This window comes from Elephas maximus, chromosome 2 (genome assembly GCF_024166365.1).
Source record: "Elephas maximus indicus isolate mEleMax1 chromosome 2, mEleMax1 primary haplotype, whole genome shotgun sequence".
Lineage (NCBI taxonomy): Eukaryota > Metazoa > Chordata > Mammalia > Proboscidea > Elephantidae > Elephas > Elephas maximus.
In genome coordinates this window covers 231,381,323-231,401,919 of record NC_064820.1, presented here as the reverse complement: position 1 = coordinate 231,401,919, position 20,597 = coordinate 231,381,323, and the positions used below count along the sequence as shown (strand labels likewise).

The window sequence follows — 20,597 nt, the reverse complement described above, 5'->3', positions numbered from 1 at the left end:
CTTTTTCCCTGGAGCACTCCAGCCCTATCGATAGACATTCGTTTGTGAACCCCCTGTATTTCTCTCAAGCTTCCCTCCTTGTTAGTGAAGCCAGAGGCCTCAGCTGGCCCCCGCCTCACCTCATGTTCTGCTCATCTGGGGTCCCTGCTGGTCCTCTGGAGTCCCTGCTGCTCCTCCAAGGTCCCTGCCGCTCTTCTGGAGTCCCTGTTGCACCCCTGCGGCCCCCGCTGCTCCTCTGGAGCCCCCTTCAGAGCCCCCGCCACTCCTCCGGGGCTCCTGCCGCTCCTCTAGGGCCCCTGCCTCTCCTCCGGGGCCCCTGCTGCTGCCTGCGCACCTTATACCCTCTGCTCCCTCAGTGCATCTCATAGGCCCACTGGGCGGCTCTCTGGCTGCTCCCACCCATCCTCGTCTCCCTAACCATCTATGGCCCCTGGGGCAGGCATGACATCACTTTCTCTTGCTCTCTGCAGACTGAGGCAGCTCAGGGACTTGGCTGCTCACCGCATGAAAGTCCAGCATTTCCACCAGCAGCTGCTGAGGTGGGTCCCAGCACTCCACTCCGGGGGCAGCTGTCCTCCCTGAGGCTGTGGCCGACTCACTGCGGTGTTCTGTTCCCTCAGGGATGCAGTGTGGGCACCTCTGGACCTGCCGACCCTTGTGGCCGAGCACCTTCCTGGGTGGCGGGAGCACATGTTCTGGAAGCTGGTGCTGGTGCTGCCCGACGGAGAGGAGCTGTCCCCAGGGAGTCCCAGCAGGTCAGGCAGCCGCCAGCAGGTGGGAGTAAGCTGAAGGGTCGGTGGTTCCTTCTCCTGTTTGTGTCCCAGGGCACCTCTGAAGTGTGGTTGTCTGTCTTTAGACTCTATCTAGTTTGTTCATGATTTAAAGTTGATGTTTTAGATTATTTCAGTTTTTATTCTGAACTCAGCGGTAGTCTTTGTCCAAAAGCATTGAAGGGTTGGTGGTCGTTTAGGGTTGTGCTCAGATGTATGGACCAGAGACACCTTCGTTTTTTAGACTCTTGGTTAAGACAGTTTATAGCTTGTCTGTCACAGTTCCGCTTTTTATTCCTATAGGAGAAAGCTTTTGGGATTCTTAAAAAGTAATCCATTTTGGTGTGTTATGTTTTCACCACAATTAAAAAAAAAAAGGTAACCTAGAATATTCACGTGGTATCATTTTCCTGCAACCGGAGAGCTTCCATACTTTTAAAGCAATTAGAGCATAAGTTACTTCTTTAGTTTAGAACAGCATTGCTGACACAGAATTCATACACCGTATGATTCACCTTTTGAAAGTATCTAATTCAGGGATTTGTAGTGCATTCCCAGGGTTGTACAACCCACGCCATAAGCTAATTTTGGAACATTTTCATCCCCCAAAAAGAAACTCCTATCAGGCAGTCCTTTTCCATTACTCTCTCCCCGGCCCCGAGAAACGCAGTCTACTTTTTCACTCCCTAGTTTTGCCTATCATGGACGTTTTATATCAGTGGGATCATGCAGTATTTGTCCTTTTGTGACTGACTTCTTTCACTTAGCATAATGTTTTCAGGGTTTGTCCATGTTGCAGTATGTGTCAGAACTTCATTCTTTTTTATGGCTAGATGACATTCCATTGTATGGATAGACTGGATTTTATTTACCTGTTCGTCAGTTGTGTGGGCATTTGGTTTGTTTTCACTTTTCGGCTATGGTGAGTAACGCTAACTATGTTTTTTATGAACATACAAGTTTTTTAAAAAAATTTTATTGCTCTTTAATTGAAAGTTTACAAATTAAGTCAGCCTCTCACACAAAAACTTACATTCACCTTGCTACATACTCCCAATTGCTCTCCCCCTAATGAGACAGCCCACTCTCTCCCTCCACTCTCTCTTTTCGTGTCCAGTTCGCCAGCTTCTATCCCCCTCCACCCTCTCATCTCCCCTCCAGGCAGGAGATGCCAACATAGTCTAAAGTGACCACCTGATCCAAGAAGCTCGCTCCTCACCTGCATCCCCCTCCAACCCATTTTCCAGTCCAATCCATGTCTGAAGAGTTGGCTTTGGGAATGGTTCCTGTCCTGGGCCAACAGGTCCCTCCAGTCTCAGTCAGACCATCAAGTCTGGTCTTTTTACGAGAATTTGGGGTCTGCATCCCACTGCTCTCCTCCCTCAGGGGTTCTCTGTTGTGTTCCCTTTCAGGACAGTCATCGGTTGTAGCCGGGCACCGTCTAGTTCTTCTGTTCTCAGGATGATGTACTCTGGTTTATGTGGCCCTTTCTGTCTCTTGGAAACCCTGGTGGTGTAGTGGTTAAGTGCTACGGCTGCTAACCAAAGGGTTGGTAGTTCAAATCCACCAGGCGCTCCTTAGAAACTCTTTGGGGCAGTTCTACTCTGTCCTCTAGGGTCGCCATGAGTTGGGATTGACTCGACGGCACTGGGTTTGGCATTTTTTGGTTTTCTGTCTCTTGGGCTTGTAATTACATTGTGTCCTTGGTGTTCTTCATTCTGCTTTGCTCCAGGTGGGTTGAGACCAATTGATGCATCTTAGATAGCCGCTTACTAGCGTTTAAGACCCCAGGCGCCACTCTTCAAAGTGGGATAAAGAATGTGTTCTTAATAGATTTTATTATGCCAGTTGACTTAGGTGTCCCCTGAAACCATGTTCCCCAGACCCCCGCCCCTGCTATCGTGGCCTTCGCAGCATTCAGTTTATTCAGGAAACTTCTTTGCTTTTGGTTTAGTCCTGTTGTGCTGACCTCCCGTGTATTGTGTGTTGTCTTTCCAGTTACCTAAAGTAGTTCTTGTCTGCTATCTATTTAGTGAATGCCCCTCTCCCACCCTCCCTCACTCCCTCCTCTCGTAACCACAAAAGAATATTTTCTTCTCAGTTTAAACTATTTCTCAAGTTCTTATAATAGTGGTCTTATACATTTGTCCTTCTGCAACTGACTAATTTCACTCAGCATAATGCCTTCCAGGTTCCTCCATGTTATGAAATGTTTCACAGATTCCTCACTGTTCTTTATCGATGCGTAGTATTCCATTGTGTGAACATACCATTATTTACCCATTCATCCGTTGTTGGTCACCTTGATTGCTTCCATCTTTTTGCTGTTGTGAACAGTGCTGCAGTGAACATGGGTGTGCATATACCTGTTCATGTAAAGGCTCTTATTTCTCTAGGATGTATTCCAAGGAGTGGGATTACTGGATTGTGTGGTAATTCTGGAAACCCTGGTGGTGTAGCGGTTAAATGCTACGGCTGCTGACCAAAAGGTCAGCAGTTCGAATCTGCCAGGTGCTCCTTGGAAACTCTACGGGGCAGTTCTACTCTGTCCAATAGGGTCACTATGAGTTGGAATCGACTCGACGGCAGTGGGTTTGGTTTGGGTTTTTGGTACGGCAATTCTATTTCTTGCTTTTTAAGGAAGCGCCAAATCGATTTCCAAAGTGGTTGTACCATTTTACATTCCCACCAGCAGTGTAAAAGTGTTCCAGTCTCTCCACAGCCTCTCCAACATTTATTATTTTGTGTTTTTTGGATTAATGCCAGCCTTGTTGGAGTGAGATGAAATCTCATTATAGTTTTGATTTGTGTTTCCCTAATGGCTGATGATTGTGAGCATTTCCACATGTATCTGTTAGCTGCCTGAATGTCTTCTTTAATGAAGTGTCTATTCATATCTTTTGCGCATTTTTTAATTGGGTTATTTGTCTTTTTGTAGTTGAGTTTTTGCAGTATCATGTAGATTTTAGAGATCAAGCACTGATCAGAAATGTCACAGCTAAAAACTTTTCCCCATTCTGTAGGTAGTCTTTTTACTCTTTTGGTGAAGTCTTTGGATGAGCATAGGTGTTTGATTTTTAGGAGCTCCCAGTTATCTAGTTTTTCTTCTGCATTGTTAGTAATGTTTTATATACCGTTTATGCTATGTATTAGGGCTCCTAACGTTGTCCCTATTTTTTCTTCCATGATCTTTATTGTTTTAGATTTTACAATTAGGTCTTTGATCCATTTTGAGCTCTTTTTGTGTACAGAGTGAGGTATGGGTCTTGTTTCATTTTTTTGTAGATGGATATCCAGTTATGCCAGCACCATTTGTTAAAAAGACTGTCTTTTCCCCATTTAACTATTTTGGGGCCTTTGTCAAATATCAACTGCTCATATGTGGATGGATTTATGTCTGGATTCTCAATTCTGTTCCCTTGTCCATGTATCTGTTGTTGTACCAGTACCAGGCTGTTTTGACTACTGTGGTGGTATAATAGGTTCTAAAATCAGGTAGAGTAAGGCCTCCCACTTTGTTCTTCTTTTTCAGTAATGCTTTACTTATCCAGGGCTTCTTTCCCTTCCATATGACATTGGTGATTTCTTTCTCCATCTCATTAGAAATGTCTTCAGAATTTGGATCGGAGTTGCGTTAAATCTATAGATCGTTTTTGGTAGAATAGATGAGCACGGTATGTTTTTCCACTTACGTAGGTCTCTCTTGGTTTCTTGCAGAAGTTTATTGTAGTATTTTTTTTTGTATAAGTCTTTTACATCTCTGGTAAGATTTATTCTTAAGTATTTTATCTTCTTGGGGGCTACTGTAAATGGTATTGATTTGGTGATTTCTTTTTTGATGTTCTTTTTGTTGGTGTAGAGGAATCTGACTGATTTTTGTATGTTTATCTTGTATCCGATACCCTGCTGAACTCTTCTGTTAGTTTCAGTAGTTTCTGGAGGATTCCTTAGGGTTTTCTGTGTATAAGATCATGTCATCTGCAAACAGAGGTACTTTTTACTTCTTTCTTGCCAGTCTGGATTCGTTTTATTTCTGTATCTAGCCTAATTGCTCTGTTTAGGACCTCCAACACAATGTTGAATAAGAGCGGTGATAAAGGGCATCCTTGTCTGGTTCCCGTTCTCAGGAGGAATGCTTTCAGACTTTCTGCACTTAGTATGACGTTGGCTGCTGTCTTTGCATAAATGCCCTTTATTATGTTGAAAAATTTCCTTCCTGTTCTTATTTTGCTGAGAGTTTTTATCATGAATGAGTGTTGAACTTTGTCAAATGCCTTTTCTGTGCCAATTCATAAGATCATGTGGTTCTTGTCTTTTGTTTTATTTATATGGTGGATTACATTAATGGTTTTTCTAATGCTGAACCATCCCTGGAGATACCCAGTATGAATCCCACTTGGTCATGGTGCATTATATTTTTGATATGTTGTTGAATTCTGTTGGCTAGAATTGTGTTGGGGATTTTTGCGTCTAAATTCATGAGGGCCATAGGTCTGTAATTTTCTGTTTTTGTTGTGTCTTTACCTGGTTTTGATATCAGGGACATGGAAGTTTTTGTGCGGATGTATGTTTTCAGTTCTCTTGGGTATATACCTAGGGGTGGGATTGCTGGCTCATATTGTAACTTTGTGTTTAACTGTTTGAGGAACTTCTGGACTGTTTTCCCCAGTGGCTGCACTACCTTACATTCCCACCAGCCGTGTATGAAGGCTCCAGCTTCTCAGAACACATTACTTTTTTTTTTTTATTAATTTTTATTGAGCTTCAAGTGAACGTTTACAAATCAAGTCAGACTGTCACATATAAGTTTATATACACCTTACTCCGTACGTCCACTTGCTCTCCCTGTAATGAGTCAGCCCTTCCAGTCTCTTCTTTTTTTTTTTTCTATAACTTTTATTAAGCTTCAAGAGAATGTTTACAAATCCAATCAGTCTGTCACATATAAGTTTACATACATCTCACTCCCTACTCCCACTTGCTCTCCCCCTCTTGAGTCAGCCCTTTCAGTCTCTCCTTTCTTGACAATTTTGCCGGCTTCCCTCTCTCTCTACCCTCCCATCCCCCCTCCAGACAAGAGTTGCCAACACAATCTCAAGTGTCCACCTGATATAATTAGCTCATTCTTCATCAGCGTCTCTCTCCCACCCGCTGACCAGTCCCTTTCATTTCTGATGAGTTGTCTTCGGGGATGGCTCCTGTCCTGTGTCAACTGAAGGTCTGGGGAGCATGGCTGCCAGGATTCCTCCAGTCTCAGTCAGACCATTAAGTTTGGTCTTTTTATGAGAATTTGGGGTCTGTATCCCACTGATCTCCTGCTCCCTCAGGGGTCCTCTGCTGTGCTCCCTGTCAGGGCAGTCATCGATTGTGGCCGGACACCAACTAGTTCTTCTGGTCTCAGGATGATGTAGGTCTCTGGTTCATGTGGCCCTTTCTGTCTCTTGGGCTCTTAGTTGTCGTGTGGCCTTGGTGTTCTTCATTGTCCTTTGCTCCAGGTGGGTTGAGACCAATTGATGCATCTTAGATGGCCGCTTGTTAGCATTTAAGACCCCAGATGCCGCATTTCAAAGTGGGATGCAGAATGTTTTCATAATAGAATTATTTTGCCAATTGACTTAGAAGTCCCCTTAAACCATCGTCCCCAAACCCCCGCCCGTGCTCCGCTAACCTTTGAAGCATTCAATTTATCCTGGAAAATTCTTTGCTTTTGGTCCAGTCCAGTTGAGCTGACCTTCCATGTATTGAGTATTGTCCTTCCCTTCACCTAAAGCAGTTCTTATCTACTAATTAATCAGTAAAAAACCCTCTCCCACCCTCCCTCCCTCCCCGCCTTGTAACCACAAAAGTATGTGTTCTTCTCAGTTTATACTATTTCTCAAGATCTTATAATAGTGGTCTCATACAATATTTGTCCTTTTGCCTCTGACTAATTTCACTCAGCATAATGCCTTCCAGGTTCCTCCATGTTATGAAATGTTTCACAGATTCGTCACTGTTTATCGATGCGTAGTATTCCACTGTGTGAATATACCACAATTTATTTAACCATTCATCCGTTGACGGACACCTTGGTTGCTTCCAGCTTTTTGCTATTGTAAACAGAGCTGCAATAAACATGGGTGTGCATATATCTGTTTGTGTGAAGGCTCTTATTTCTCTAGGGTATATTCCGAGGAGTGGGATTTCTGGGTTGTATGGTAGTTCTATTTTTAACTGTTTAAGACAACGCCAGATAGATTTCCAAAGTGGTTGTACCATTTTACGTTCCCACCAGCAGTGTATAAGAGTTCAGAACACATTACTTTTTAAGCGCTCAGCGCTGAACCGCATGCAGGCTAGGGAAATAGGAAGAAAAAGGCAAAGCTCATCTCAGAAGACAGCTGAGCAAGGAGGAGAGTGTGGCACTCTTAAGAGTATTTAAATGATGATTCATTTCTTAAAACAGTTGGCTTCTGATTTGCTAATGAGTTCGTTATGAAATTGAGAACTTTGAGTCTATAAAACGTGTAAGGACCTTTTCCATCCTCAAGATCTTTTCTAAGATTCAGAATCTTGAATTGCATTAGAACAAGCCTGTTCCCAAGTGTCCCTTCTGCCAGCCCCACTGAAGCCCCATGGTTTCCCTGGCTCCACTTTAAAGCCACAGCCCAGGTTGTCCAGTCAACGTCACAGTGCACCATGGTATATCAGCGCGCTGTTATATATCAGTGCACTGTGGTGTATCAGTGCCCCGTGGTATATCAGTGCACTGTGGTGTATCAGTGCCCCGTGGTATATCAGTGCACTGTGGTGTATCAGTGCCCCGTGGTATGTCAGTGCACTGTGGTATATGAGCCTAGGTCTGTGTGACACCGTCCTTCTTCTCGCTTCTGAAAATCCTCGCAGTTCAGATTTAAAATTGGCTTCCTCTTCAAGTGAAGTGTTATTTTCATTTATTCACAGAACTCTGGCAGATTGGCTAAAGGTTAAGTTCATGGGAGACGGAGGCCCGGCGGATGGTGCAGGTGGTGATGCAGGCGGGATCCAGACACTTGCTCTGGCAAGCACTCTCAGCAGCAGAGGGAGCCAGCCCGTGTATGTCAGCGTGTGTGTGAAGGTGAGGGGCCCGTCAGGGTGTGCATGAAGGTGAGGGGCCCATCAGGGAGTGTGGGAAGGTGAGGGGCCCGTTGGCACGTGCCCGAAGGCGAGGGGCACGTCGGCATGTGCTTGAAGGTGAGGGGCCCGTTGGCGTGTGCCTAAAGGTGAGGGGCCTGTTGGTGTGTGCCTGAAGGTGAGGGGTCCGTCAGCACGTGCCTGAATGTGAGGGGCTGACCACTGTCATCTACTTGTGTTCTCTCACTCCCAACATCATGGGAATTGTACAGATGCTGTTATTCTCCCAAGTGGTTTTCTCAGGAATGCAGGGGATGGGGCAGGGGGTGGTGTTCTTGGATAGCAGATGACCTGGGTGTCCGCCTCAGGCTGCTCGGTGTCTCCAGAGGAGACCCTCCAGTCTTCTCCTGGGCTTGCTGCTTGGAAGGAACCTGTCCCTCAGCCCGTACCCTCCACTGGGCCTGACGAAGTCTGGCATCTGAAGAGGCTGCTCACCAGGGTCAGGGTGGCTGCCCAACGTGCAGCTGCCTCTCACGGCTGAGCCTTGCCTTGGTGGCAGTGCCGGCACCGCCTGCCGTCCCAGCAGACTGCACCCACCCAGGGGGGCTTCCTCCACGTCCCAGGCCAGCAACGGCCCGTCTCCTCCCTGCCCTTGAAAGTGTCGGAACCCCTGTCCGCAGCTGGCTTGTCTCTCCCTTTCTGCCGTGGTGGGCTACCCATCTCTGTGCTTGTTGAAATTGTTGAGGTTAAACGAGTACAGTCAAACCCTGTCTTTGCTGGACGCCATGTGATCTGTGGTGCACTGTTTCTTGGGTTGCTTGTGGACTCGGGGCTCGGCCTACTTCAGTCCTTTTCGGCCAGCCTGGATGCCACTGCAGTGCTCTGCCTGCGCTCAGTCTGCTGATGGCACCTGTGATTTGTCCCGATGGTCTTCGTGCTGTTCCAGGTGGCTTGTGGCACCCTCAGCGACCGTGCCCTCGATGCCGTGGAGACGCAGAAGGACCTCCTGGGTGCCAGTGGGCTGCTGCTGCTGCTGCCCCCCCGAGTGCAGAGCGAGGACCTGGCTGAGGAAGACGTGTACTGGCTGTCGGCCCTGCTGCAGCTCAAGCAGCTCCTGCAGGCCAAGCCCTTCCAGCCCGCGGTCCCACTGGCCGTGCTTGCACCCAGCCCAGCCGAGGACACTGTTGAGAGCGACGTGGAGGACGGTGTGTGGATGCAGCCTTGCTTATGAGCTGGCGGTAGTAAGTGAGCGGGTGGCGGGGGGGTCTGCTTCCAGGAGGCACCGACAGTCCCTGCAGGCATCATTGCCTTGCGAGCCGGGCACAGGTTGCTGGTGAATGTGGTGCTAATGCTGTGTCCTGGGCTAGTGTCTGCATTTGTACATGCACATGCTTATGTATGTGGTGTGTGTGTGCACACCTGTGTGCGTTATGTGTGGCCATGTGCGCGTGTGGGCACGTGTGCTTGCGTGTGTGCAAACTGCAGGAGGGAGACAGTGAAGCTCATCTGCTTTTCCAGGCCTGATGCTGCAGGATTTGGTGTCGGCCAAGCTGATCTCAGATTACACTGTTATCGAGATTCCAGATTCCATCCGTGACTTACGAGGCACCACTAAGGTACGCCCCCGACTTTCACAGGCACAGCAGATACTCTCAGTTTTTCTCCTTTGCTCTGTCTTGAGTTTAGTATCCGTTACTGTTTGGAGTTTTAGCTTTATGTCTTATCCAGGTAACGTTCAAAAAACAAGCACAGATCAGAATAAAACATAGTTTGTCCATAGTCTTGCCACCTGTAACGAATTGTTTGTGAAATGTCTTTAGTATTTTTGTTTCTATGAATTTAAGATGTGTTTGGCCATATTTCCTATCTGAAGGTCACATCTGTGAACTTTCTAGAGTGACTGTCATTGGGATATGGGCAGATACAGTATTACCTGAGATTTCTGTTTAAACAAATATGTCTGTGCTGATAATTTTTTGGGAGAGACGTGCGTGGGACTTGAGATTAAAGTAACCACAGGGGAGGAGGTGACACTGGGTGGGGGTGTCGGGGGGATGATCACAGGGGCAGGAGGTGACTCTGGGTGGGGGTATCGGGGGGATGACCATGGAGTGGGGGGCTGTGGGTGCTGTGGGCCCCGTGAGCAATGCAAGGTGGGTGCTGGGTGGGTGCTGGCCTGCTGGGAACTTCCTCTGAAAGCTGCCCTGCTGTAAGGCCTGCCCATCCATTCCCCTGCTCAGGTCTCACAGGCTGTGCAGTGGCTGGTATCTCGCTGCCCCAGTGCCCTGGACCTATGCTGTCAGCCGCTCACCCAGTACATTGAGGACGGAGTGGCCCGGGAGTTCGGTGGCCGGTTCTTCCATGACCGGCGGGAGCGGCGGCTGGCCGGGCTGGCCTCACAGGAGCCAGGAGCTGTCATCGAGCTCTTCAATAGTGTGCTTTACTTCCTGGCCACCGTGGCCTCCTTCCAGCAGCTCTGTGATCTGTCCTGGCCCATCACGGAGTTTGCTGAGGTGGGAGGCAGCCGGCTACTGCCCCACCTACACTGGAACAGCCCAGAGCACCTGGCTTGGCTGAAGCAGGCAGTGCTTGCCTTTCAGATCCCTCAGATGGACCTCCCGCCGCCTGGGGGTGTGTGCCTTGGCCAAAGGGAGCCCTGGGAGGGCTGGGGAGAGGGGAGGCTGGCTTGCAGAAACGGTGTTGGCATGTCTCACGCTCTGGTGCGCAGTTTGTGTGTCCATTGCCACGTGGGCCCGGGGGGGGGTGCCTGCTAGCCCCCACTACCCCCTCTACGCCCACTGCATTGCCCCCTCCCCCTGCTGCACTCTCCATCCCCAGTGCCCAACTGTTGGCGCAGGCAGTCAGGATGAGCCCAGCTGGAGGGTGGGCACTGGTTGGCCCCTCACTACTGACATGCTTAGCTCTAGAGGGGAGGTGGAGGGTTCCGGGAGGGGCGCCAGGCTCATGGGGTATCTGAAACCATAGCTGGTCACTGGGACCAGACAGGCAGACAAGGGAGGCAGGAGCACGGCCGCCAGTTCTGTGTGGCCCGGCCATCAGTGCTGACTCGGCGTCCATGTCCCCTCTCTTCACAAGGAGCCCTGCTCAGGCCAGGCTATGCCGCTTTGCTGTCATGCGGTCTCTGCGCCAAGTTTGGACTCAGACTACACGGGTCATCTGGCCTGGTGTGAGCCCGGAGCAGCTCGGAGGCTGCCCCTTCCTTGGCTAATGCACGCACTGTGTGCTGTTGAGGGATGTGCCCACCAGTGGTCAAGTCATGTGGCCAGGACAACCCCATCAGCCTTGTGGGAGGGGGCACCCCTTGCTGTAGCCCTGAGGCAGAGTGCTGCTACAGCATCAGAGCGGGAACTTTCCCACATGGCTCCTTCTCAGAGCAGCGTGAAGCATGTTCTGGGCAGACGGCCCCTGCGGCTGATACGTGCTCTCTCCCCAGCACCCTGGGCCCCCGTCTGCACCATGGTCCTCCAGTACGCATCGCAGATCTCTAACTCACGCCAGGCGCAGCCTGTTCTGCAGTCCCAGGTGGAGAGCCTGCTCAGCAGGACCTACAGCAGGTGGAGGAGCCAGAACCCTACGCCGGGCCAGGCAGCAGGGCCCTCGGTCGCCGAGATCCCATGGGACGACTTCCTTGCCCTGTGCATTGACCACAAGCTGCAAGACTGGGCGCCCCCCCGGCTCCCCATCGCCTCAGGTGGGCAGCTTGCTCCAGGTCATCATCCTTGTTATTGCATGTGCTGTGCCTCCCTCTCATGTCCCCCTACCTGTCCTGATGGTCCTTCTTCAAGCCAGAGATGCACCACTGGTGGGTAAACACTGGGAAGGGCTGACAAGGTCCTGATAGGGTCTTTACTCACTGGGGTCCCATGCTGATGGAGGGCCGTCCAGCCCACGTTGCATAGCCTCCCTAAAGTAGCCCAGCTTGTGGCTTCTTTGGTAGGCAGGACTGTGGGCCATGGGCACGTAAGTTTGGCGTGGGCCTGGGAGTCAGGAACTGTGGGGCTCAGGTTAACCAGAGAGCTGGCCTGCGAGGTCGGTAGGTTTAGGCACAGGTCACGAGATCACCCCTTGCTCTTCTGATGTTTTCCTCTCCTGTTGCCTTTTGTGTTGTTTCTTTAGAAGCACTGAGCGAAGATGGTCAGATATGTGTGTACTTTTTTAAAAACCATTTGAAAAAATACGAAGTCCCTTTGTCATGGGAACGAGCCAGAATCCAGACGCAGAAGGAGATTCAGCAGAGCCGGGTTCGGTGAGATCTGTGTGTGCGTGTGTCTGCTGGGACCCAGAGCCAGGGACAGCGAGGTCTGTGTTGTTTGTGTGTGTGTTTGTTGGTCCCCGCAGCTGGGGATAGTGAGATCTGTGTTGCGTGTGCGTGTGTCTGCTGGGCCCAGCAGCCAGGAGACGAACTGTAGTGTCTCCACCATAGCCCATAGAGGAGAGCCCCTACACCTTCACGCTTATTTGTGTCGGTTGCAGTGAGTGTAGCCCACGTGGGCAGGCCCTGCAGGCCCTCAGAAGAGCCTGTCCCTGCGCAGCGGGAGCTGCCCTGGAGCCACTCGTGTCTTCTGTGATGCGATACGACGCCATAACTGACAGGAGAGCCGGGAGAGAAAGTGACCCATAACCCCGGCTGAGAAATGCTGAGCGGGTGCAGCAGGGCCGCCACAGTGTGCTGAGCTCGCAGGGAGCACGTGCTGGCTGGAGTGCATTTCTTAAAATCCAGGCCCACTCCTCATCTCTGTCGAGCTTGGGGGAGAAAGTCCTTATCTTGAAAAGGCTATCCACTGTAAAACTATCCCAAAACTATGCTTCTTGATAAGACGTTAGAAATACGGCATTCGACCCAGAGCGATACCACCATCAACGCTGCCATCCTCATTGTCCTGTAGACTCTGACTGAGTAGAGCAGGGAGGGTGCGTTGTCGGAGGAGAGCAGAAATCTTGTTTCTGGATAGCACGTTGTTGGTCCGAGATGATCAGCAGTCAGACTGTCAACATTTCAGGGTCCAGCAGGCTGATCAGAGAGATCGGCCTGCGGTATAGCAAGTTTCCATCCATGGCCACAGCAAGCCGACCACACAGGGGCATGGAAGACGGGAGGCTGAACCCCTAGTATGTGAGGCCAGGTCTGCATTGAGGGGAGGACACGGAGCTGTAACAACGCCACTCCCAAATGGTGAAGTCAGCTCATTTCCAGCCAGGGAAGCACCCTTCTGGCTTTCCCTGGAACCAAATAAGTTAATTCTAAAATTTTTCAGGATGAGAAGCTGTATGATCACAGAAAAAAAAAATTTTTTAATAATTGTGCTTTAAGTGAAAGTTTACAAATCAAGTCAGCTTCTCACACAAAAACTCATATACGCCTTGCTACACACTCCCAATTACTCTCCCCCTAATGAGGCACCCTACTCTCTCCCTCCACTCTCTTTTCGTGTCCGTTTTGCCAGCTTCTAACCCCCTCCACCCTCTCATCTCCCCTCCAGGCAGGAGATACCAACATAGTCTCAAGTGTCCACCTGATCCAAGAAGCTCACTCCTCACCAGCGTCCCTCTCCCACAACCCATTGTCCAGTCCAATCCATGTCTGAAGAGTTGGCTTTGAGAATGGTTCCTGTCCTGGGCCAACAGAAGGTCTGGGGGCCGTGACCACTGGGGTCCTTCCAGTCTCAGACCATTAAGTCTGGTCTTTTTATGAGAATTTGGTGTGTGCATCCCCTGCTCTCCTGCTCCCTCAGGGGTTCTCTGTTGCGTTCCCTGTCAGGGCAGTCATCGGTTGTAGCCTGGCACCATCTAGTTCTTCTGGTCTCGGGATGATGTAGTCTCTGGTTCATGTGGCCCTTTCTGTCCCTTGGGCTTGTAATCGCCTTGTGCCCTTGGTGTTCTTCATTCTCCTCTGATCCAGGTGGGTTGAGACCAAGTGATGCATCTTAGATGGCTGCTTGCTAGCGTTTAAGACCCCAGATGCCACTCTTCAAAGTGGGATGTAGAATGTTTTCTTAATAGATTTTATTATGCCAGTTGACTTAGATGTCCCCTGAAACCATGGTTCCCAGACCCCTGCTCCTGCTACGCTGGCCTTCAAAGCATTCAGTTTATTCAGGAAACTTCTTTGCTTTTGGTTTAGTCCAATTGTGCTGACCTCCCCTGTATTGTGTGCTGTCTTTCCCTTCACCTAAAGTAGTTCTTATCTACTATCTAATTAGCGAATGCCCTTGTACCACCCTCCCTCTCCACTCTTGTAACCACAAAAGAATGTTTTCTTCTCAGTTTAAACTATTTCTCAAGTTCTTATAGTAGTTATCACGGAAAACTTTGAGAAGAAAGGAACAAGGACAGTTGGTGCAACCTGGTTTCAAAACATGTAGTAAAGCTTTGGGATTTAAAACTGTGTGGCAGTGCAGAAATAGACCACTGGACCAGAATGGAACTGTGTGCGACAGGGTCCATGTCAAGTGGGAAATGAGTGGGAAGGATGGGCTCTTCATCACTGTGGTGGGTTAATGCATCTGTTAGGAAAAACATCAGATTTCCTCTTCCTGCATTTGCGAACATGACTCCTGGCAGATTTAAGAACAACACTTAAAAGCTGAGCCTTGCCCATGTTTAGAAGCAATGGAGGATCTATTTGTCACTCTGGGTGGGACGGAAGGTTCAGAGTGGACATGCCCTCACGGCATTGGAAACTTCTGGCAGCGCAGGCGTGAAGGCAGGATGTGGTGCCACGTGGGCGAGGGTCTGCATAGTGCAGGCAGGGGTGGAAGCAGCATCTGAGGCTCTGTGTCGGCAGTGTTGGCACCCACAGATGGTGAGGTAGGGTCCTACTTTACTCTCCTGACTGTAACTCTGAGAACATGCTTTTCCAGCTCGGGGGTCAAGTCTCTCCACCCTCCTGCTAGCCGTTTCCCTGCTCCATTACTCCACATGCACCTGCAGCAGGAAAGGAACACGGCGGCCGGCCGGGAAGGGGGCACCCCCAGTGCGGGGGACTTGATCTGTGGTGCTTCGGCTGGGGAGCACCTGTCCCAGCGCCTGTGCAGCAGCCTGCTCCTGGAGAAGGAGGAGAGCAGGAGGTGAGAGCTGCTCCCTGCAGGGCATGTGCTCTATCTGGTCCATTTCATGCTCCGAGAGACGGTAACTGCTCCAGGGGTCCGGTGACTGCTCCAGGGGTCCGGGACAGTCAGGCGGGGAGGGCAGTTGTGCCAGCGAGGGTGGAAGGACAGCCAGGTGGGGAGGGTGGGGCGACGGGGAGGTCGGGGTGACAGGGAGAATGGGGAGGATGGGGTGATGAGGATGAGTTGACGGTGATGGGTAGGACAGGGCGATGGGGTGATGGGGCGATGGGGAGGTCGGGGTGATGGGGTAACGGGGAGGATGGGGCAATGGGGAGGACAGGGAGGTCAGGGCAATGGGGTGATGGGGAGGACAGTGAGGTTGGGGTGACGGGGAGGGCAGGTGGGCCAGCGAGGGTAACGGTGATGAGATTTTATTTAAAAATGAAGGTGAGTCAGACCCACTTAAGTAGAAGCTCCCTGAGGACAGAGGTTGTGCCCTGGAGAGCGTGTTTTTGAATGTCTTATTTAAAATCAGTTTAATTTGTGTATGGTCCAAAGTGAGTTTTGTATGTTCTGTGGATCACGCATGTGGTAGGCTCTGCCTCCCTGCCCTGGGCGAGCATGGGGGTTGCTGGTGGAGCACCCACTCTGGGAGCAATGTATCTCCCACCTCCCGCCCTCTGAGTGCACTCCCCCCACCCCTCCGGGCCAGCACCTCCGTCCCTTGTGCTCTCCTCTGGCAGCCTACTCTGTGCTTTACCAGCAAGTGGGGCGTCCACAGAGCTCACCCCTGCTACACCTGACAGCCTCCTCCGTGCTTTACCAGCAAGGGGCGGGGGTGGCGTCCACAGAGCTCACCCCTGCCACACCTGACAGCCTTCTCTGTGCTTTACCAGTAAGGGGAAGTATCCACAGAGCTCTCCCCTGCCATACCTGGCAGCCTTGTCTGTGCTTTACCAGCAAGAGAGGTGTCCACAGAGCTTACCCTGCCACACCTGACAGCCTCCTCTGTGCTTTACCAGCAAGCAGGGGGGTGTCCACAGAGCTCACCCCGCCACACCTGGCAGCCTCCTCCATGCTTTACCAGCAAGAGGGGCGTCCACAGAGCTCACCCCTGCCACACCTGACAGCCTTCTTTGTGCTTTACCAGCGGGGGGTGGGGAGTGGGATGTCCACAGAGCTCACCCCTGCCACACCTGACAGCCTTCTCTGTGCTTTACCAGCAAGGTGGGGGGCATCCACAGAGCTCACCCCTGCCAAATATGACAGCCTCCTCTGTGCTTTTCCAGCAAGGGGGGGTGTCCACAGAGCTCACCCCTGCCATATCTGACAGCCTCCTCTGTGCTTTACCAGCAGGGGGTGGAGGGGGTGTCTACAGAGCTCACCCCTGCCACACCTGGCAGCCTTCTCTATGCTTTTCCAGCAAGAGGGGCATCCACAGAGCTCACCCCTGCCACACCTGACAGCCTCTTGGCCCTGAGCTGGGCAGCTGCCATGTGGGTCCAGGTCTCGTCCGCCCCATCCTGGATCCTCTTGGTGCCCAATGTGAGGCCTTGCTCCTTTCCAGCCCCGTGCGCTCTCTGGCTACCACAATGGTTCTGCTCCCCTAACAGTGAGACCCCCGGCCCTGCTGTCGGTGTTCACGTGGAAGTCGTCTCTCTCGCAGCCTCCCAGGTGCCGCCTTCTCCCCATGTCCATTCTCGCAGCCCAACCCCGGAAACCATCAAGTGAACAAGTACCAGACCCTGCTGTGTCCCACATCTGCTCACCTCCTTCTTGTTCCCGACTCCCTGGCTGCCCACTGCCTTCTCCCGGGACCCCTCTGCTGCCTCTTCCCACCCTGACAGCCCGGCTGCCTCCCAGACCACCTCTCTTCTCCATCGGCACCTGCTGCCTGTGATTTTGCCCAGTCTCGTGGAGTTTAAATGGTGTCAGTGTCTGATAGTTACAAGCGTACGTCTCAGGCCCAGAGTTCCTGAACTCCTGATGAGACTGTCCTGCTGCCTCCGTGAATCTCCACTGGGATGTCTAACAGTCCTCTCAGATTTAACGTGTTCTGGATGAGATCCCTGTTTTCCCCGGCCAGCCCCTCCTGCCCTGAGCTTCTCAGTGACAGCAGTCCTTCCCGCTGCCCAAGCCACGTGCCCCTCCCCCCCAATCCAGTCTTCTGCAGGTCAGGTGAACTCTTTTCAGAGCACACTCAGCCTCGGGCCACTGGTCATGACTCCATGACAGCCAGCCTACTCAGGCCACCATCTCCTTCCTTCCGACTGCTACCACAGATGTGGCCCTTTTCCTGGCAGAGCCAGTGGGATCCTCTCAGACATGAAGCATCCTCTCTCACCTGGGATCAAAGGCCTGCTCCTTACAAGCTAGCAGGGGCCCCAGACAATCCGTCTCTGTTCCTATCTGACCCCCTGCCACTACATTTCAGCTGCTGCTTCTCTGAATGCACCAGGCCTGTGTGTGGCCAGGCCTCCTCTGCCCTCACGTGGACCTCTGCCCGTGTCCCCGTGCGTGGCCAGGTCTTTTCTGCCCTCACCTGGACCCCTGCCCCATGTCCCTGAGGGTCACCTCACGTCCCTTTCAGGTCTCTGCCCAGCATCCACTGCCCATGTGGCCTTCCCATCTCCGTCTGTCCTGTTTGTACTGTGTCCCTCAGCACCTCACACTCGGTGGGGTCACAAGAGACAGTGTTGGAGGAATAAATGATGTGTCATGGTTTTTTAAGGTGGATTTTCCTAGGTCTGTAGCATTTAAGTGGTTTGGATCAGATTCCTCGGAAAGATGAGTTCACAGAGGTGGACAGCTTTGAAGTCTGTTAGATAGCAGTGGGTGTTATTTTGAGTTAGTTCTAAACTATAAGCAACAATCCATACATTTGGGTAATCCATGAAGAGATAAGAATTAATCAACGATGCATAGAACCAAAGGAAGCTAAATAGAGAAAACATGAATTATGAGTAATTCCAAGTAACATAAAAGCAGAAGTTTTTTGATCAATGCCACCTTTCTCATTAAATATAAATTGGGTTTATAAACTAAAAGGAAGTTATTAAATTTTCTAAAGTACGCTTCCTCTCAGGTAATGTAAGTAACATAGTCCTATCCTCAAGAAGATCAAAGGCTTTGAAAAATTTAAAGTATATACGGGAGAAAAGTGAGTGATAGTTAACGTTTTGCTCTCTGGTGCTTGGGTGGTTCTGAATTTACCATCCTGTGTTTCAGGTTTAAAGATCAACTTCAGCAGTGGTTGTCTGAAGACTTGGAGGCATTTACAGATTCAACTTCCCTTCCCCTCTACCTTCCTCAGACTCTGGTGTCTCTGCCTCAGGCTATCCAAGCAGTGAAAACTACAGCTACAAGCCCACAGGTCAGGAGAGAGCATGCTTAGCATTTGTGTTAGCATTAGAGACGGAGAGAATGGCTGGGGGAAAGAGGAACATCTTGGTTCACTGTATGACATTATGGTGATCACAGGTTATTAGCTTAGACTTTCTCGAGCTTATTCTGTCAGTGCTGTAGAGAGTGAACTAATTCTGAGTTTCTGCTTGTGAAATGAATGAAGCATCAAAGTGAAGCATGCTCGAGGGCTGAACAGAATCCTAACCCTGTGCTAAGCGCAGTGAAGGCATTGTTTGTGGAGTGCAGGCTGTCCATCCTCTGGGCCTCCCTTTGGGGACTGACCTTTCCCGTGTGTGACGCCAGGAGGGTCAGCTCAGAGTCAAGGGCCTCACCAAGGCTGTCCGGCTGGGCAGCGCAGGGCTGCTTTTCAGAGCCAGCCCAATTGACGCCATAGCCCAAGGCCTTTCCACCTCCTCATCCTCCCTTCAGGGGTGAAAGGAGCAAAAGCAGTTTTCGTTACAGATCTGTGCTGCTGGACAGGCACAAAGTCAGTCCTGGACTGGCTGTGGGAAGCCCCTCCATCCCTGGGGAGAAAAGCAAACCACGGTGACATACCGTGTCTACTTTTCAAATACCTTAAACATGTTCATACCCTTTGACTCACCAATTCTGCCCCAAAGAAACCAGATATTAACAAAAATGAACAAAATTACAAAATTAATGAAAGTATTCAACATAGCATTAATTATACTGCATAAAAGCAAAAACAAACTAAATATCAAAAAAACTGGGGTCCAATTAAATAATTACAATAGATTCATATGGTAGAAGAGTGTGCAGCTGTGGGGAATCATATCTTATAAGAATGATTGACAGTGGAACTTGTTCATGATGGCTCTGAAGAGAAGTGCCCCATGTGCGGATGCTGCTGGTTCTTGCATGTGCTGGGGTGGCGGGAAGGTGCATCGTGGATGCCAAGACGGGTGGGCCCAGTGGTTTGTAATGTGAGCCAGGTCTAGCATCTGCACAGAAAATAGGTCTTGGTTTATTGCTTTCCCAAAACTACTTTTTCTTTTTAACTCAAATAGAACAAAAGGACTGGAGAACAGCTGCAGCCATCTGAGGTGATGGGTGTGTCTCTGACCGAGCGGCTGAAGCACCTGGAAAGGCTTATTCAGAGCTCAAGGGAGGAAGAGGCCGCCTCTGAGCTGCATCTCTCGGTGCTGCTGGACATGGTGGACATCTGAGCACCTGACCTGAGACAGAGGGCCTCTCCGGAGGGGATCCTGCTCGTACCCAAAATAATGTTCCTCTCAGATGCTTGATGCCCTGCTGAAATGTGACTCTTAATCATGCAAATAAACCATTTTGATGCTCAGTGAGGTGGCTTGCAATTCTCAGCATGATACGCAATTTCCTCTCTGGAGACATCGTCGCTATTCTGTTTTCGTGATCTCAGACAGTCACCCACCAGCAGGTTGTCATTCATTTCTCTCAGCAAAGCCGCAGTCTCTGAGGTGCCACACGTCAGTGACGCAGAGATGGAGAAGGTGCGGGGACCCCCACCATGCCCGCCTGGTTTACACTGGGAGGGCAACAGAAACCCTGAGCCAACAGTATATGAAGATAGCTGTCGAAGGGTGTGCACGGGGTGCGTGCCTGGGTCAGGAGGTCTGGCGGAGGAGACAGCAGGATTTCTGGAGGAGGGAATGCAGGGGTGCAGCCAGGGAGAGTGTGCCCAAGAGGGTGAGAGGGTGTAACCCAGGGTTTCCTAGCACCTGCTGTGTAGAGATGGAGATAACTTTGAGTTATATACAGAGATTTTAATAGGACTTGGTGATGCTGAATATGACCATCAATCTTCATTTGTCACTTGATATCTCCCGCCTGTAATCTCTCCAAGAAAACTATTTCCTATCTTCTCATTCTCTCCAAAGCTCCAATATGCCTAGATTCTTGCTTATCTCCCAGAGAAAACATAAGCACCAAGATGGAAACTTCCTCATCCCACCACCACCACATCTACCAGCCACCCCCTGCTTCCCAGAAACAAACGCTACTCTTTTAGGAATTTAGGGACCACCAGTGAATAATTTCATACTTATCAATAAAGGCTTAAATAATGCTATTTTTAATTATAGTTTTAAACATTATTCACTGATTTGCCATAATAGAGGACGATGAGTTAGCTCTCATATACTAGCCTCCCTGCAGCACATAACACCTGCATGTATGTTTCCTCTCCTAGGCTCCTCAACAGCTTACATAATGATGGCTTAAACCCTCATCCTGAGTTTGGTATGACTATAGGAATACAGTT

General features: G+C 50.3%; 1 protein-coding gene across 1 annotated transcript in view; it reads left to right on the top strand.

Moving 5' to 3' along the window:
- MCM3AP (minichromosome maintenance complex component 3 associated protein) overlaps positions 1 to 19,673 on the top strand; it is a 40,938-nt gene extending 21,265 nt beyond the window's left edge. The window contains exons 19-29 of the mRNA XM_049875059.1: positions 471 to 539; positions 621 to 755; positions 7,713 to 7,866; positions 8,809 to 9,067; positions 9,381 to 9,478; positions 10,103 to 10,493; positions 11,317 to 11,574; positions 12,000 to 12,129; positions 14,744 to 14,950; positions 18,161 to 18,305; positions 19,366 to 19,673. Coding sequence (XP_049731016.1) covers positions 471 to 539; positions 621 to 755; positions 7,713 to 7,866; positions 8,809 to 9,067; positions 9,381 to 9,478; positions 10,103 to 10,493; positions 11,317 to 11,574; positions 12,000 to 12,129; positions 14,744 to 14,950; positions 18,161 to 18,305; positions 19,366 to 19,524 — 2,005 coding nt within the window. The 3' untranslated portion in view covers positions 19,525 to 19,673. The remainder of the gene's footprint in view (positions 1 to 470; positions 540 to 620; positions 756 to 7,712; positions 7,867 to 8,808; positions 9,068 to 9,380; positions 9,479 to 10,102; positions 10,494 to 11,316; positions 11,575 to 11,999; positions 12,130 to 14,743; positions 14,951 to 18,160; positions 18,306 to 19,365) is intronic.
- The last annotated feature ends 924 nt before the right edge of the window (positions 19,674 to 20,597 follow it).